This window comes from Poecilia reticulata, chromosome 18, assembly GCF_904066995.2.
Source record: "Poecilia reticulata chromosome 18, P_reticulata-male-v2, whole genome shotgun sequence".
NCBI classification, from domain to species: domain Eukaryota; kingdom Metazoa; phylum Chordata; class Actinopteri; order Cyprinodontiformes; family Poeciliidae; genus Poecilia; species Poecilia reticulata.
In genome coordinates this window covers 18,357,640-18,375,310 of record NC_088847.1, presented here as the reverse complement: position 1 = coordinate 18,375,310, position 17,671 = coordinate 18,357,640, and the positions used below count along the sequence as shown (strand labels likewise).

At 40.5% G+C, this 17,671-nt stretch overlaps 1 protein-coding gene across 5 annotated transcripts in view; it reads right to left on the bottom strand.

Annotated features, from left to right (window-relative positions):
- The window catches only part of LOC103480722 (protein phosphatase 3 catalytic subunit alpha), a 94,623-nt gene that overhangs the window by 31,441 nt on the left and 45,511 nt on the right, over nt 1-17,671 (bottom strand). For all 5 annotated transcript variants that reach the window (XM_081599583.1, XM_081599579.1, XM_081599581.1 and 2 more), the window contains exons 3-6: nt 6,604-6,728; nt 5,917-6,028; nt 4,166-4,311; nt 3,467-3,606 (exon numbers count right to left, since the gene is read on the bottom strand). In XM_081599583.1, the coding sequence (XP_081455709.1) occupies nt 3,467-3,606; nt 4,166-4,311; nt 5,917-6,028; nt 6,604-6,728 (523 nt within the window). The remainder of the gene's footprint in view (nt 1-3,466; nt 3,607-4,165; nt 4,312-5,916; nt 6,029-6,603; nt 6,729-17,671) is intronic.

Genomic DNA, 17,671 nt, shown 5'->3' with positions numbered 1-17,671 from the left:
TGTGGGAGGAAACCGGAGTACCCGGAGAAAACCCACGCATGCACAGGGAGAACATGCAAACTCCATGCAGAAAGACCCGGGCCGGGAATCGAACCCAGAACCTTCTTGCTGCAAGGCAACAGCTCCACCAACTGCTCCACTGTGCAGCCATTTCTCAACATAAATGGTGGTAAAGTGGCTTGTTAGCAGCAGGTTTCTTCTTTGTACTCCTCCATCAGGGCCAGATTTGTGGAGAGCGCAGTGCTGCTGTTAAATCCTGTTAAAGCTGCGGCGCTTTATGACCTAACCTTGGTTTAAACTTTGTTTCTTCCTGAACTGCTCGTCGTCTTCCTTGACCTTCATGATGTTGTTTTGCTCACAAATGCTTTCTAACAAACTTCTGAGGCGTCACAGCAGATTCTGTTGTTTACAATAGAGAGGGCTACATGCAAACATGCTGAAACGATTCACTGTGATTAATTTATGAAAATAATAATAAACTGATTTAGTAATCGATTGTTAACTGGAGCACAGAGATTCAAAAAAAGATAATTTGCTGAAAGAGCAGCATATTTAGAGTAGTAATTAAGCTAAAACTATACAAAAATATAAACATTTTGCATTTAAGATAAAAAAAAACACCTTTTTGCCTGCTGATATTACAAAGGATCTCTGAAAAAGAACTTTTGAGATTTTTATAGCAACAACAAACATCTGGATAAAGAGCCACAAGCAGATTATTAGAAATTAATGTGTTATTTGTTCTCTAATCCCATGAAGCAGAAGAAGAAGAAGAAGACAAGAGCCAAATGTTGGTTTATTGGACTGTAATTCAGTTTTCTGATTTCACTTTAGATTCTTTTCTTTAATTAAATAGCATTAATAAAAGATTTTAAAAACAGAAAAAAAAGGTTCTTGTAGGTCAGGATGTCAAACTCATTTTCATTTTGGCCAATCAGGATCATGACTGCTCTTAAAGGGCCGGTTGAGCCAGACAGCATTGATAAACCTGTTCACAAACTGTTAAAATATCAATGAATTCTTAAAATTAAATATTATTGAACGTCGTTACAGTTCCTCCAGGACTTTGTGATTTTATTTTTTTTTGTGATTAAAAATAAAATAAAAATCAGAGTGCTTGCGGTACTAATTTGGAAATATTTGTGATAGAAAATGTGACATTTTATTACTCGCTGTATAGATTATGGACTATAATCTGACATTTATTAAGGCTCAGGCAGCTGTTTAATACAAGTAAAAAGTTTTTGACAATTTTTGTGAAAAATCTGTAACAAACTCAATTATTTGCGCAAAAAAGTGCGAGGATTTGTTGATTTTTGCATTTTTGAATCCATCCATCCATCCAATTTCTTTACACCCTTGTCCCTCAGTGGGGTCAGGAGGTGCTGGTGCTGATCTCCAGCAAACGTCTCAGGCGAGAGGCGGTTCACCCTATACAGGTCGCCAGTCTGTCGCAGGGCAACACAGAGACACACAACCATGCACACACACTCACAGCTAGGTGCAATTTGGAGAGGCCAATTAACCTGACAGTCATGTTTTTGGACTGTGGGAGGAAGCCGGAGTACCCGGAGAAAACCCACGCATGCACAGGGAGAACATGCAAACTCCATGAAGAAAGACCCGGGCCGGGAATCGAACCCAGAACCTTCTTGCTGCAAGGCCACAGCTCTACCAACTGCGCCACTGTGCATGAATTTCCACAATAATTCTCAAGGAACTGAAGAGACGGATTGATATATTTAGGCAGTGACCAGATAAAAACTACACTCATTCGATTGATAACATTCAGCCTTGAATCCAGAGGGCCACATAAAAATCTACGGCGGGCCGGACCTGGCCCACGGGCCTCGCGTTTGACACATGTTCTTCAGGTTGATCGATCCGTGCGCTTTGTGGAGCCTGAAACAAAAAGCCAGCCGTTCAGAAGCACGCGCAATTTCATGCCCGAGTTACATTTGTGGACGTGTTCGGAGCAAGCCGGCGTCGTCGGGGAAAATCCGAAAGACAGGCGCAACCAGACAGGCTGATGGTTTCTGACTGGGAGCGCTGTGAGGAGCGTCTCCGTGTCTCTCCCTCGGCGTCGAGCCGAAACTAGCTCAAAACTACCGAGAGCCAGCGTGACGCCAATTAGCGGCCGTCCCCCGGGCAGACGAGGCGTCGGACGCTGATGAAAACACGACGCGGGAGGAATTTTCCCCTAAAAATGTCAGAGGGGTTAACTGGGATGATTCCTGACATTAGCGTGGTGCGTCTGAGGTGAAAAGGGGGCTGCATACCCCGCATTTCTTTCTGGTTTCAGCTGCATAAAAACACACCAGTGACGGACATTCCCGAGATAACAGAACCACTTGCGGACCTGAAATGTAACAACTCATTTGGAGTAAGGAAAGACAACAATGTGCGGCCACAGCCGACGCACAGTGAGTCACTTTATGAGCAGGTACATTAAAACACAATTAGGGAGGCAGCCATAAAACACCTGCCATCAAATAAATAAAAAGAGTCTGTTCTCGTTTAAAGCCTTGAGACATTTCTCACCACTTCCCCTGCCTGTGGCTCACCGAGGGCAAATAAGAATCGCTCAGGCAATAATTGGAGTGGAGGGAGAAGCGAACGCATTCAGAGGAAGGACTGTGCCTCGTGGTAATGTGCCACTTCATTACATGTTGTGACAGTGCAAGCTGCTCGCTCCCAGCTTTTCCTCCGCCTGCTCAGCTACTGGCGGCGGCTGCAGAATCTACTGGTAAAACTAATAGAACTGTTCAAATATCAATAAATAGCTGTTCCTCCAGGGTTTTGGGATCATTTTAATGGTTTTTTTTGCAATCAAAATTACAGATGTTGTGGTGAATATTTTTTAACAATATTTGCGCTAATGCATGACGTTAAATGTGACTATCGCTCGCCGTATCATTTAAGGATTCAATGATTTTGACCAATTTTGAGAAAATGTGCAGTAAAATCAGGAAGAAATGTGGAAATTTGTTGATTTTGTGTGATTTTTGCAGATTTGCGGAAAAACTGGGACGACTTAATCTGGAGTCCAGAGGGCCACATAAAAAGCTGCGGCGGGCCGGATCTGGCCCACGGGTCTCCAGTTTGACACCTGTGGTACTGGATGTGTTAACAGGTCTTTTATGACATATTAAAATAAACCCGTGTCATTTGGTGTGACCCTGTATGATGCAGAGTCACAGATGTGCAAAGATTATTTGGATGAATCTTTAATCGAGTCACTCAACGCCTTTGAAACGACTGGCTGACTCACACCAGTGTGTAAGAGCACTGGAATAATTTAAACTTTATTCACCATACTGTAAAATATAGCTGTGGCTTGCATAAGCAGCATAATGAAGCTCCTAACTCACTGGCTGCCTCTCTAAATCCTGACGGCAACTTTCAGAGGCAGAAGAAGAACAACCACGACACAAATAATAAACGTCCTGGGAGACGCAGCGCCTACCTGTAGAAATAGGAGCAGCCTCTCACTGTGTTGTGTGTGAAGTGCTCCTGGCTCTTCTCGTTCCCAAAGTCCTCCAGCGGGTCCGACCACAGCAGATCGCACATCGGCCCGTAAGCTGGCGGCTCTTTGAATCTGTCTAGCTGTGGAGGAAAACACGAGGCTCCTGTGAACGTTTCCTTTTAGCTGCAGCTTGCCACGTAATTAAATCGCCGTTTGATCAATAAATATTAAACCATATGCAGAGAGGATGTCAAAGAAAGAACCAATCTTGCAGTTTAGAGATGGATGAAGTGGAAAAAAAAAACTTTTTCTCTGAGCGTAAACAGCTTTACTTTCAGGAAATTTTGCTCTTTTTTAAACTGAAGCTTGTTTGTGACTATGCAGGCTGCATGATGGACACTTTGCGGAGCGAATGCTGTTATGCATGCCCTCCGATTGCAGCCACAAACTCCACTTAGATTTATTGAATTAGTCTGAGAGAAGGCACTTCTTCTTCCTCTTCTTTTCCCTCCACATGTCTTTCATTTGGAAGAAAGACAGCGACGCTACGCATCCAAGTTTGGACACTACTTTATGAGTTACAAGCAAGATGACCAACTCTTTGTCCCATTTGTGAAGCAATTAAGAAACACCTGCTGATTAAACAAACACAGAGAAACAGTAAAGCAGCTATAAATCCATGTCAGATCGTACACATACTTTCCTGATGTCGTCAAGATTTGTGATTTCTGGAGACAGTCCTCCGTGTACACACAGGAACTGCTGGTTCATAAGAGCAGCCAGGGGAAGGCAGTCGAAGGCGTCCATACATGCGTCATACACCCTCTCTGAATACTTAATTTTACCTGTCAGGGAGGAGGGAGGGGAGCACAGGGCAGGAACAAGAAAACGGCACGCCAAGTCAAACAAACCTGCTCTCCAACACTGGGGCAGTGTCCGGCATGGAAACGCTTTCTCAACACTGGCAAAAAGAAAACGTCCCGAAAACAGTTTCAGAAGAACACAATGTAAATGTCATTTATGCTGATTCTCTCTTCCTGCCCGCTCCGACTAAGTCCAATAAAAACAGCTCTGACACGGGTAAACACCAATAAAAGGTGAAATATGGCGTTTTTCTTAAGAGACTATTACTTCAACTGCGTAGGGACTTGAAAGTGATAGTTTAGGTTGTTTGAGGAGGGCTTTGCAGAGTCCTTATGAGTAGCCAGTATTTTACATGCAGGGAACAGGAGTCACAACTTTTTAATGTCAAAGACAGAAATGAGGAATTTGAGGAGCACATTTCCACCCCTAAAGCAGTTCAATCTAAAAACTTTTGCTTGCAACAAATGATCTTTACTCCAAATGTAACTTTTGCATTACAGTTTTTCACAGTTGTAATTGTTAGCCTCGTTCAAGGTAGTTAATATTTTCTAAATGTTTGCACAGCTAAGCTTCCACTGAATAACTTAATTTATTTTAGTCTCTGCCAAGAAAGACGTTGAACTGAATTCTTAGCCTGTTAGCCTGGTGTATGACTCGAGTAATTAATTACTGAATATATTCAGAAGCCTAATTAATTGCTAGCAACTACCTGCTAGAGCTGCTAGTGGCTAAGAGAAGCTGCTAGCGCATCTTCTGTTAGCGCTTAGTGCATCTTCAGGTAGCTGTCCGCCTGGCTCTGGAAACCCTGGCCCTAAGAAATTGTTTATCTGGCTCTAAATAACTTTAAAACTGGATTCGAGTAGCTTCCAATTTGGTTCTAGCTAGTTGTAATCCATGCTCAGACTAGCTTAGCCTAGTGTAGCGAAGATGCTAGCCTGGTTCCTTGTAACTATGCGACTCCTGAAAGTTGTTAGCATTAGCTCGACTCTGGATAAATGTAAAAACAGGTTAGAGAGAGCTGCTAACTTAGCTGTGAGTAGCCTAGTTTAGTGTAGTTGTTGTTCTAACAAACAATTGGGGGGCATAAAATGGCTCCATGTATCTTTTAGCCTGACTCCAGGTAGGCTGGTCAGTCACTAGCCTGATTCTGTAAAGCCTGGCTCCAAGTAATTGTTTATCTAGCTCCAAAATAACGAAATCTGGCTTAGAGGAGCGTTCAACTTGTCTGTAGCTAATTGTAAGCCAAGTTTTGACTAGCCATGCTCAGATTAGCTGCTAGTGTGATTTAGAGAAGCTGCTAGCTTGGCTCCGTGTGACTGTATGACTGTGGCTGTTAGCTCAACTCTGGATCAATGTAAGCCAGTTTCTGGACAGCTGCTAGCTTAGAGTAGCTGTTAGGGTAAAATGGCTCCAGGTGTCTTTTAGCCTGACTCCAGGTAGCTGTTAGCCGTTAGCCTGGTTCAGGCTAGTGGCTAGCCTTACTCCAAATAATTGTTAGCCTACTTCTAGATAACTGTATATCCAAAATGAGCTCAATCAAAAATTGTCAAAGAAGCATTAAGAACAATGAAAAATACTTTACTTACATTCCTGCTTAAATGTGAAATACTCTGTTAGATGTCGACATTCGTGATTCCCACGCAGCAAAAACAGTGTTTTGGGGTATAGGATCTTTAAGGCCCACAAGTAGAGCACACACTGCAACAAGAAAGAACAAAAATAAGAGCAGAACAGTTGGCTTTTCATCTCTCCTAATGCTAAAAGCAAAAGCTATCATGTCAAACATCGTCAGTTTCACGGAAACGTAAATTCTGCTCACGCTGAAATATTAATGACGCACATTTTGTGGCGCATTTCAGGCTTGCAAGACACAGAAAGATGGAACATCACATTCAAATGAAACACCTGACCAGACAAGAATAGCACACGCTATAAATATATCTCATATACATGTACTTTTTATTATTAAACAAAGCATTTCCAGAGATAAGGCTGCAATAAACATATATATTGGTTATAAAGTCCTACACTTCAAACGCGTATTTTGTGGAATATTAAAACTCTCCCAACATAATCCTCAGCCCCACTGTGACATTTGCGATCCAGGCTGCATTTGAAATGATAATAAAAGTGTTTTATCACTGCAATATCTGCAGCCTGATTTCATCTGTTCTCAGAGAAAGCTATTAATAAACCAAGCTTCTGTCACACACATGGCGAGCATCGCGCTCGATTAGGGCCGCACAAGAACAATAACAAGCACACGGACTCACTTCAATACTGAAATACCCTCTGTCTACGTAGTCCCCAAGGAAAAGGTAGCGTGTGGATGCTGGTGATCCTCCTACTTCAAACAGCTTCATTAGGTCAAAGAACTGCCCGTGGATGTCTCCGCAAACTGGAAATATGTCAGGAAGAAGACAACAGTGTGTCAGTACAAAGGCTGGAAACGGATGAGAGTAGCGTTAAGATTGTGAGAGAGTGTTTGCATGTTTCCATGGTTTTCATCATGTAGTTAGGAGCTGAGAATCAAATAAGAAACATCTCTGAAGTTGCACATTTGAGGAGAAAATAAACTCTAGTTTAAATGCTGCTGCTCCTTTTTTTCCCCCATTCAGGCTAGATACAACATTTATTTTTCAAATCCACTCCCAATGCTTTACTACTTTTTATTCAAAAGGAGCAGCTATATTTTGAAATGACCCTGACTGACATTTCTTCAGGATTTCTGAAAATCTGAAGTTTTCTTCAGAAGTTTAAAACATTACGGTCAAGTATGTCTGAAAAAAAAAAGTAAAGCAAAGAGATGTGGGATGATTCACATCGAAGTATTGCATGTCCAGTGCAGTCAGCATGAGGTTGGCTCAGCATGAAACGCTTAGACAAAAACACAATGGTGTCATTTACAGAAAGATTTCAAATAAAGAAATAAAAATATAAATAACTGCTTTTATTGAAAAGAGAAAACCCACAATTATTAATACTACTTCATTTTTTTTATTCTTGAAAAAGCCTTTAGCCACTAAATTATAATATTGTTGTTGTCAAAACTATTAATCTGATATTAGCTGGATTAGCAGGTCAAGCAGAGTGATGGGCGATTATTTGTGTTTTTTTGGGAGGTCCAAATACATTTCAAAATTGGCATATTTGTGTTTCACATAAGCACAAGAAAAATATATTAGACTTTCTTCAGTTTACTATTTAGCAACAGGTTAGGGAGGGGCAGCTATGCTACATTTAAGTTCGAAATCGTTGCTCTCTTAAAATAAAATGTAGATTTGTGTCAAATTAATCCTTCCTTTTTCCATTAGCATAGATATAGTTAGTTGACAAACATATAAACATTAGCATGCTAGCATTTGATGACTATGCCAGCTTGTTATCATAATAGACTCCCTTAGGTTAATGTTAGCAAAGGCACAAGTGTTAGCCAAGATGCAAAACATTTGCATGTTAGCTAGTTTCATCATTGGCACAAAATCTGTTAGCGCAGTAGATAGCTTATGTATTGTTAGCTAAAAAAATAGAAATTAGAGTAAATAGTAGCAAATTATACATATATTTCACCCAACTACAGCATACTAGATGTTGGGTGTGAGATGATGTTAGATGTTAGCTAATAGCATATAGATGCTGGAAACAAAGCAGTTAGTGTTAACTACTGTTAGCTAACATGCTAGCATTTGCCAACAAGCCATTAGCATGCTACCTAAAGTTAGCATGTTAGCTGTTGATAGCATAAACTTGCTAGCTTGTTGGTTAATATTAGCACATTTGCAAAATTGAGCATAATACCTCATTTCAGTATAATATATATATATATTTTTAATCGAAAGCTATTTGCTAAGTTTAGTAATACCTTTGTAAAAAAAAATTAAGCTAAGGCAAAAAATAACAGTATGAAACACGTTGGAAGCACCAGCTATAGGAATCTTTCTAGTTTATATAAAATAATAATAATTCACGACAAATCTATTGTCAGCAATGCATCTCCATTCCTGTGGAAATGCTTCATGGTAACACTGTGTGTGTTGTTTTTGTCCTTTGAGACAGCAGAACAGATGTCAATGTTATTGATTTCTAAACCTTTCGTGCAAGTTTGTGTGTGTGTGTGTGTGTGTGTGTGTGTGTGTGTGTGTGTGTGTTAACTGCATACAAATTGTGTTTGTCACAGCAATTACAGACAGAAAATTTAGCCAATATTAACGGTGAAGTCTGTTACTACCTGGAATCCCAGTGCAATCATGGCTGTTCAACATAACACGTACAGTTACTAACAACAGAGCGGGCAGCTGTTAAATGCCACCAGGGGAGCTTTCTGGGATGAAAACATCTGCGTCAGAAATGGGCTACCACAAGTGATTCACCCCAGATCAGTTTGCTATCGCATTATGAGATTCTATACTCTATTACTCCCTGTGGAGACGGGAGCAGCCGAGGCCAGAGCAGATTTGCTGCTTACAGCAGCGCCAACTGTCAGGCTGCATATGAAACCGTCTGATTAAAAAGCCTTTCATACAGCTGCCAGTTTTATGGACGCAGTAAAAGGTCAGTGCAAGGGTGGGGTATCCCGAAATTTACTACTTTATCTTCACCTCGTCTCATCTGTCAAATGATTTATTCCTGCAAAATGACTTTGATTCTAATTTAGAAAAAAATTAATATCTAAATCCTCTGCAAAATGTTAACTCACTCATGCTGAAGTTGTGCTGCAGTCCTTAAAACGCTTTAAGAACCAAGTTTCAGATCTCCGCCTGGATATTTTGGTTATTTTAATTGTACGTAGTTCTTTAAATGTCCTGTGAGTAAATAAATATTTGCCCGTTTATCCACAACAACTGAAACTTTCAATATCTAGCAAGTTATTTTCACATTTTACCGTCTATTAAAAGAGCGCTCCTCAGATTAATTTTACTTTCTGCTACGGTGGGAGTGAAATTACCGTAATAACCCGATATTGGCTGGAAAGCGCAACGACTTCCGTTTCAGAAACCGTTGGAATTTTGCAGGTAGCGCAACGTGTGGCAGAAATACCGTACTGCAAATTTGGATCGTCTGTGATACGTTCGCTCTGGAAGGGTTAAGCAGAGCTGAAAATTAAATAAAGAAAAGAAAAGCTCATCTAAATTGTCAGGTGAAGCCAATACTGCTGCACATGCATGAAAAAAAAAAGAATAAAAATGAGACAATTTTTACTTTCAAACATTTCTCCTACTGCAGTATGAGAGCTGCAGCTCCGTTAACGCAGAGAAAAAAGCAGGTTGGGGTTAAAATCACTCAAAAGTTACAAGGCGTTCACACACCTGACACCACAAAAAGTCACATGACACTTTCATTTACTTCTGCCATAACGTCAGAACTGAAGCAACAACAAAAGCGTCTCCGGCAGTGTCATAAAAAGTCTTGCAACAGATGGTAAGGCCCTCTGAGCTGAAAAGGACAGAGTCCGTCTGGGATTGCATGAAAAGGAAGAGGCACACCCTAAATTTTCAGAAGAACTGCGGTAAGTTCTTGGAACAGCCCAAGTAAATACAGTGGTGCGTTCACCTTGGTTTTACGTTTCACTGCACACCAAGAGCCAATCATGTTAGGGTTTTTCCCCCTCAATAATTTGGTTTAATTTGTAAATATGCATGGATTCTTGCATTCCTTTTCTGCAAACAGAGTCCAGGATGGGAGGAGAAGTTGCACTGTTTTCAGCTCAGACGCATCTGGAACGGATCATCTCAGCGAATGAAAAACTGGAAATCTACATATTTCTGTGGGAAATATATACAGTGTGGCCCATAATCACCATCCAAGTGGTCCGGCGCTCTGGGATGGTGTAGGGTAACCTTGGCACAGGTAATCTGAGGCTTCACTGCGGCTGCATCAGCACAACACATGCTCCCCACAAGCTTCACAACTTCAATGTTTGATGTTGTCATCTGTTATATTCTGAATTATTTTGAACGACAAAATGTTAGCTCAGCATTCCTGAATGTTAAGTAATGCTTTTACAATATTTGCACTAATGTCTGATGTGAAATGCGGCTCTTTATCTCAACACGGAAAATTTGCAGTAAAATCAGGACATTTTTTTTAAATTTGTTTATTTTGTGTGAATTTTTGCAGATTTGTGAAAAACTGGAAGGACTTTTTGATGTAATCTGGAGTCCAGAGGGCCACATAAAAAGCTACGGCGGGCCAGATTCGGCCCCCGGGCCTTGAGTTTGACACCTGTGCTCTAAACATACATTTACTAAAACAGAAGCAGTGCCATTCTTGTTTTTACAAACTTATAAACGTGACCCTCAGTCATTAGTTAAGAGCCAATTAAATATTTAAAAAGGTAAATCTTAGTTATTTTGGCTCTCTGACCCTCATGAAGCAGCTAATTTGACTCATTAAGTCGTCTTTATCAGTGTTGAAAACAATAATTACATTTAATAGATCTAAATAAAGCCTTCCCAGTTCAAGTAACAACTTTAGAAAAGGTCTCTTCTCTCCCTGATCGATGTAATAATCTCCACCTAGAGATAAATCAGCAATATTCACGGACAGCAGCAACAACCAGGAGGTTGATCCTTCATATCTCCACGTTTTCAGGTCATCTAAGGGAAAAACCGGGACATTTCCCAAAGCGCCAACAGATTTGGATGCAATTTGTACAAAAAAACTTGCGTTTCTCAAAGCTTTACGAACTAAATCTCACAGCAAGAAACACAATTATACTCAGGTAGAAAAGAGAAAATCCGACGCTGTGATACCCAATTAGAGGAAGCGGGAGGACAGCGATCAAGAGCAATTATCCCAAGTTATGAGACTCGTGAGACGGCTCTGAGAATCGTCTCTCCTTGACTGCGTCGTAAACCTCTGCTTTACCCGCCGTCTTTTATTAAACCCACACTGCAACGTCGTTTAAATCCACAGCAGGGACAGACTTCAAGAAACAGAAAGGAACCTTATTATTTTCCGTTTGATTTCTGCAGATATCGTCTTTCTTTTCATTTCCTCTCCATTTGCGTCCACGACGCAAGCACCGCTAGCCTATTTCAGATTGGTCGTTAAGCTTCAGAGGAAATTGTTTTAATGGAAGAATAACAAAAAAAGAGAAAGAGAAAAAGAAAAAGACGTTGAATGTGTAATTTTTAAAAGCAGCGAGAGAAAAAAAAAAAATCAAGTCAAACACAATGCATTTCTAGGCAAGATAATTAGTGTCTTTTGTTTGCATCAGGCGTACCGAGAATACTAATTTACTTAAAAACAGATCTGAGCTTTCACCATTTGCATTTATAAAAACATTAAAAAAAGGGCAAAAATATTGTTTTCAACAATCGTTAGTACCGTTTGTCAATAATACCAAATTAGAAACAAATAAATTACATTCAAAAAATCAACAATTTGCAACAAACCTGGATAAGCCTCTGAAGACTGAACAGTTTAATATCTGTGATGGTTGGAACTTCCTCCAATCAATTGATAATATTGATATTTTGAAACCATTTTAAAGTAATGATGGCGTCATAATGTAAGTCCACCCTCTCAGAGACCAGTACATTTTTACATTTTGTAACAAATGCTTCATAGCGGATCTGGAAGATCTTTTAAATATCCAAAATAAAACACAACCAAAAATGAAACAATAAATAAAACGGAAATTAAAAACACACACAAAACCAAAACCATTAAAATGAAATATAAAGAATCTGCAAACAAAATTGTCTTTTAAAAATGTTAATAATCAGAATGGAAATGATTAAGCTCACCTAAATTCATCCTAAAATTAATTGATTAATTGGTTATTGTGACAAGCCTATACAATGTGTTTAGTCATGGGGAATGGTGGAGACATTGTTCTTCCAATTTCCAGGAACATTATCGTACTTAAATATTTTCTGAAATGTTCCAATATAAAGACATAACTCACAAATACTGTCCAGATTCTGACATATTACGGTTTTAAAAGAAGACTAGGAAAACGCAACATTTAATTACATCTTTTGAGAAATTCAAGGATAGGGATGAAGCTGTGGCTGTAATTAAAAAATGTTCAATCAGAAACGCATTTCGCTCTTTGTAATGTCACACTGGGAGCAGAGAACTTGATGTTTTCAAGTTGATTCTCATTTAATTTGTTCATTTTACAGACACGGAAATTAAAAAACTGAAAATAAGCAACGCCATGGAAGGAGTTAGAGTCTTAACAAAATGTTAAAGCATTTAAACCACTGATACTTTAAAATCCCAGCCCGCTTTGCATCAAGTTACACAAAAAGAAATGATTTCTAATATGTTTCCAGTTCATACCACTACTTTAGTATAATCCATTTGTCACAGGATGCATGTTGAGTACGATGCATTGTGCTTCACATGCTGGTTTATCCTGAGGATTTCATGGCGTTAAGGCTGGTTATCGCCATGGAAACATCCCAGGATTTGGATCCTTTCAATAATGGGAGCTTCAACCAAACCAAACAAAACAGAACAGAAAACCCCAACCTGCTTCTGACCTGATAACGGACATAAATGAGCATCACACAATGCTGCAGGTGGAAAAGTTAAACATATACTTTATAAAGCTTCATGTCACAATCAGCAATAAATCAATTAATTGCATAATTAAAACAAACTTAATTTTAATTTGGACTACTTTTTGTTTTTCCAATTTGAAGACAAAAGTCTTCCAGTTGGAGCGTATATAGACTTCATAAATAATTTTATTTGTTGTTTCAGTTGTTCTGTCTAAAATGTCTTTCAATTCCAGTGTTAAATGTTCATTACAATTTAAAGTTTATTGATCTTTGGGAGTGCATTATTATGCCATTAACATTATATTACTTGAAAATGGTCTCAAAATAATAACGCAAAAACTTCTGGGACAATTTATCGTCCAGGAACATTTTTTAGAGTAGTTTAAGGATTTAGGTAAAGCATAGGTGTCAAACTGGAGGCCCGGGGGCCGAATCTGGCCCGCCGTAGCTTTTTATGTGGCTCTCTGGACTTCAGATTACATCAATAAGTCCTTCCAGTTTTTCACAAATCTGCAAAAATCACACAAAATCAACAAACTTCCACATTTTTTCCTGATTTTATTGCAAATTTTCTCAAAATTGGTCAAAAACATTGAATCCGTAACTGATACGGTGAGTGATGGAGTCACATTTAACACCATACATTAGTGCACATTAGTGCAAATATTGTAAAAAAAAAAAAAATTATTACAAGCATTTCTTAATATTCACCACAAAAGCTATAATTTTGATTGCAAAAAAACAAAAAAACACTAAAACAATCCCAAAACCCTTGAGGAACAGCTCTTTATTGATATTTTAACAGTTTTATTGGTTTTATCCATAGATTCTGGTACAACCGGCCCTGTAATAACATTCAGATTTATTACAGGTGTAGAACAACATGTAAAAAAAAATGGCGATATTTCCAACAGCGTGGTGAGAAGTGCACATGAAGCTGACCTTTAGGGGAGCTGGGAAGACTAAGAAACGAGAGGCTGATGCTGACGGTTCAATTTCTAGCCAAAGACTTGATTTGATGGTCGCTCTGAATCGCAGTCAATGCATCTGCGGACGCCGCTGATCGATGCAAGTCAAACACAAGCAAGCGGCTCCCTCCTCCAGCTCGGCGCTCCACTTCATCAGTAGCAAACACACAATCCTCCCCGTCGCTCTGCTCCAGTACACCTACAGACACGCTTCGCCTCCCTCCCTCTTGTCACACAGCACACAAAAACGAGGTGAGAAGCAAAGCCCACATAAGACGAGCAGGTGGGAGTACATTATCTGGAGTGAGAAACAATTCGTTCTGGCCATCTCCTGCTTGTGTGCTGAAGTGATTCCCCCAGAGTAGCAGCGTATCGGCGGGCAGCAGCTACTGAGTGGGTGGTGGGCATTACACAACCTGGCTTCAGAACCTACACAGGCCACTCCAAAAGGCCAGGCGTATTGAGCGGCCGTGCCAGATCGTGTTTTGATTGAGACGGGGCGCAGTAACCATAACACCCGGGGCTTTATGATGCCTCTCGCTGAGAGCCCACATTCTGAACGGTACGACGTTATGCAAAGGCGGAGCTTACAATCTGTTAACGAACATCTATCTGTCTGCCGTGTTCATCTGAAAAGCAAAAATTAAACAATAAACTGTAATAGTTAGAGTTAAGATGAAGGTTTAGGTAGTTGATTTGAAATGACCAAAGGTTGAGGAAGTCCGTTTTCATCCGCAGGAAGAAAAATGAAAATGTTCCTGTCAAAATTTCAGAGTTTTTATAAACAAATCGAGATTTTTTTAAAGAAAACATCTTTTGATAGTTTTTACAGTAGAAAATGTAACAGAGGGATGAAAGATAGAAAAAAGAAAACATGGACAGAGATTGATAAATTAATTTAAGGATAAATGGATGGATGGATGGATGGTAAGAAAAAAGGACAGATGATGGGAGGAAAAAGGATGGATGATGGAAAGAAAAAGGATGGATGATGGGAGAAAAAGGATGGATGGTGAAAGAAAAAGGATGGATGATGGTAAGAAAAAGGATGGATGATGGGAGAAAAAGGATGGATGGTGAAAGAAAAAGGATGGATGATGGAAGAAAAAGGATGGATGATGGGAGAAAAAGGATGGATGGTGAAAGAAAAAGGATGGATGATGGAAGAAAAAGGATGAATGATAAAGAAAATATGGATGATGGGAAGAAAAAAGGATGGATGAAGAAAGGAAGGAAAAGATGGATAATGGATAGATGGATAATCTGAAGGTGATTGATGAATGGTTGGATGAAAATGGATAATGGATGGGTAAAGGGATGTACGGATGGGTGGATGATGGATTGATAAAAAAAGGCTACATTTTCACTCAGATTGACTCTGTTAGCAGTAATGTCTTAAAACTTTATCCTGGGGTATCGTGGTAAAGGGGGCTGAACACAAAAGCGCGCCACACTTCTCAGATTACTTCTGTCACATTAGACCATAAATCTTTTTCCCTTCACTCCTTTGTGTTAATCTAAAAGGCACAACAACATAAAATGAAGTGAAAAAGAAAGAAATATTTCCGCCGTAAAGCTGCTCAGACTTTCTGTGTGGACTTTCTGTGTGGACTTTCTGTGTGGCTCTCAAGTCCAGACTAGTGGATTTCTCATTTAAAAGTGTTGGATAATCACCTGCAAAGGGGATTTAACAGGAGCAAAATGCTTCAACTTGCACCCTTGTTAAACTGTCATCATCATCAAGGTCTAAAGTGAGGTTTTTCTACAGGAAGTCTTTGTATTTCCTCATCACATCTCGCAGAGCAGTTGAGTGGATCGGATGTTTTAGAGTCCATTGTGCAGTAATACCGTGAGATTTCATAAAAACGGTATTACTAGTTGTGGGGAAACGTGTTTTATTGTGCTTTAATGAGACAGGAGGCGCGTTCACGGTGGAGCCGGCTCTCTGCAGAGGCTTAACTGAGGAGTGTAAGAGTTTGCCGTTGCCTGGTGATGTGGTTATAGGAGCTCCTTTGATGGCAAGAGTGGAGCGAAGGCCATGGGAGCAGCTTGCATTCAGCATCCTAAGCTAGCACCGTTTGTCACACTCCTCCCTTCTAAAAAAAAAATAAAAATAAAAAAATAAATAAATTAAATAAATAAAAAACCCACCTGCCATCTGGCCCAACAAGGAAGTGACTGAGCGAGAGTGAGGAGCAGAAAGAGGGAGAGAGAGATAGCTGACATGTCATGGTGCTTTGCATCCACGATAAATATTTACATACTAATTTGCTGACCATGTGTCATGCTGGAATCGAGGGCAGCAGAGGGAAGGAGAGAGAGAGAGTTAGAGGAGGAGTGAGAGAAGGGAACAGGAGAACAACGGAGGTAAACACAGCGGGAAAACAAGCAGAGAAGCCCTCACTGAAAAAGACTAATGAGTGGGAGAGGGGTTGAGACAAGGTTGTTGAGTGGGAGGGCAAGAAGTGCTTTGCTGTTGCACTCACGCACACACACACACGCGCACACACACACACGCACACACACACACACGCACACGCGCACACACACTCACGCACACACACACGCGCACACACACACACGCACACACACACACACGCACACGCGCACACACACTCACGCACACACGCACGCGCACACACACACACGCACACACGCACGGTGCTCCTAAGGGTTCAGAAACTGTCCAGCGTTTCGGTGTAGCACAACAAAAGCAGGCAGGTTCACCTGTTCAACACTTGAACTGTTGTGAAATCTTAAAAAGTAAATAAATTAAAAAATCGTAAAGGATGACGGCTTCACAACGCGGCTTTGCAGAATTTAAAAAGACAGTACGACCGGTGGGAAAAGGTCAGCAGCAGCAGCAGAATGCGTCTACGAAAACAGAACCTCAAGATCAGGTTGTTGGGCGGGAAGCAGCGATCGCTCCAAAGGTTTCTTCTACGTGGAAAAGGAAACAAAAATCCTTTAAAACTGGCAATTTGAGAGATGGGACTCGATTAAAATTATTGATCTAGTTAATGGCAGGGTCTAAAATTAATTAATCACATTTTAATCCAAACTACACAGTGTGTATAATATACACCAAACACAAACTTTTTTAATTCAAAAACCCTTTTTGTTGTTAAATTCTGAAATAAATATGAATGAACTCAACAACATTTGATGGATAAGAGTAAGATGGATGGATGGATGGATGAAAGTACTATGAATGGATGAAGAATGGATGCATGGACAGATGGACAAATGGTTGGATGGACAGATGGATGGATGAATGAATGGACAGATGGTTGGATGGATAGATGGATGGACAGACAGATGGATGGATGAAAGTAATATTACTGGATGGAAGGACGGATGGATGGATGGATGGATGGACATACAGATGAATGGATGAAAGCTCTATGTATCCATCTAGTTTCAGCCCTCAGTCAGTTCTCTTCTCTCTCACTATTTAAATCGTTATTTTCTGGTGGATGAAGTGAATCTGGCTTCTAGCTCATCCAACCTCCATCCAGCTTCCATCCAGCCTGCATCCGTCCTCCATCCAACCTCCATCCAACCCCCATCCGGTCTCCATCCAACCCCCAATCGGCCTCCATTCAACCCAAATCCGGTCTCCATCCAACCCCCAATCGGCCTCCATTCAACCCCCATCCGGCCTCCATCCAACCTCCATCCGGCCTCCATCCAACCTCCATCCGGTCTCCATCCAACCTCCATCCGGTCTCCATCCGGCTTCCATCCAACCTCCATCCAACCCCCAATCGGCCTCCATCCAACCCTCAATCGGCCTCCATCCGGGTTCCAATCGGCCTCCATCCAACCTCCATCTGGTCTCCATCCAACATCCATCT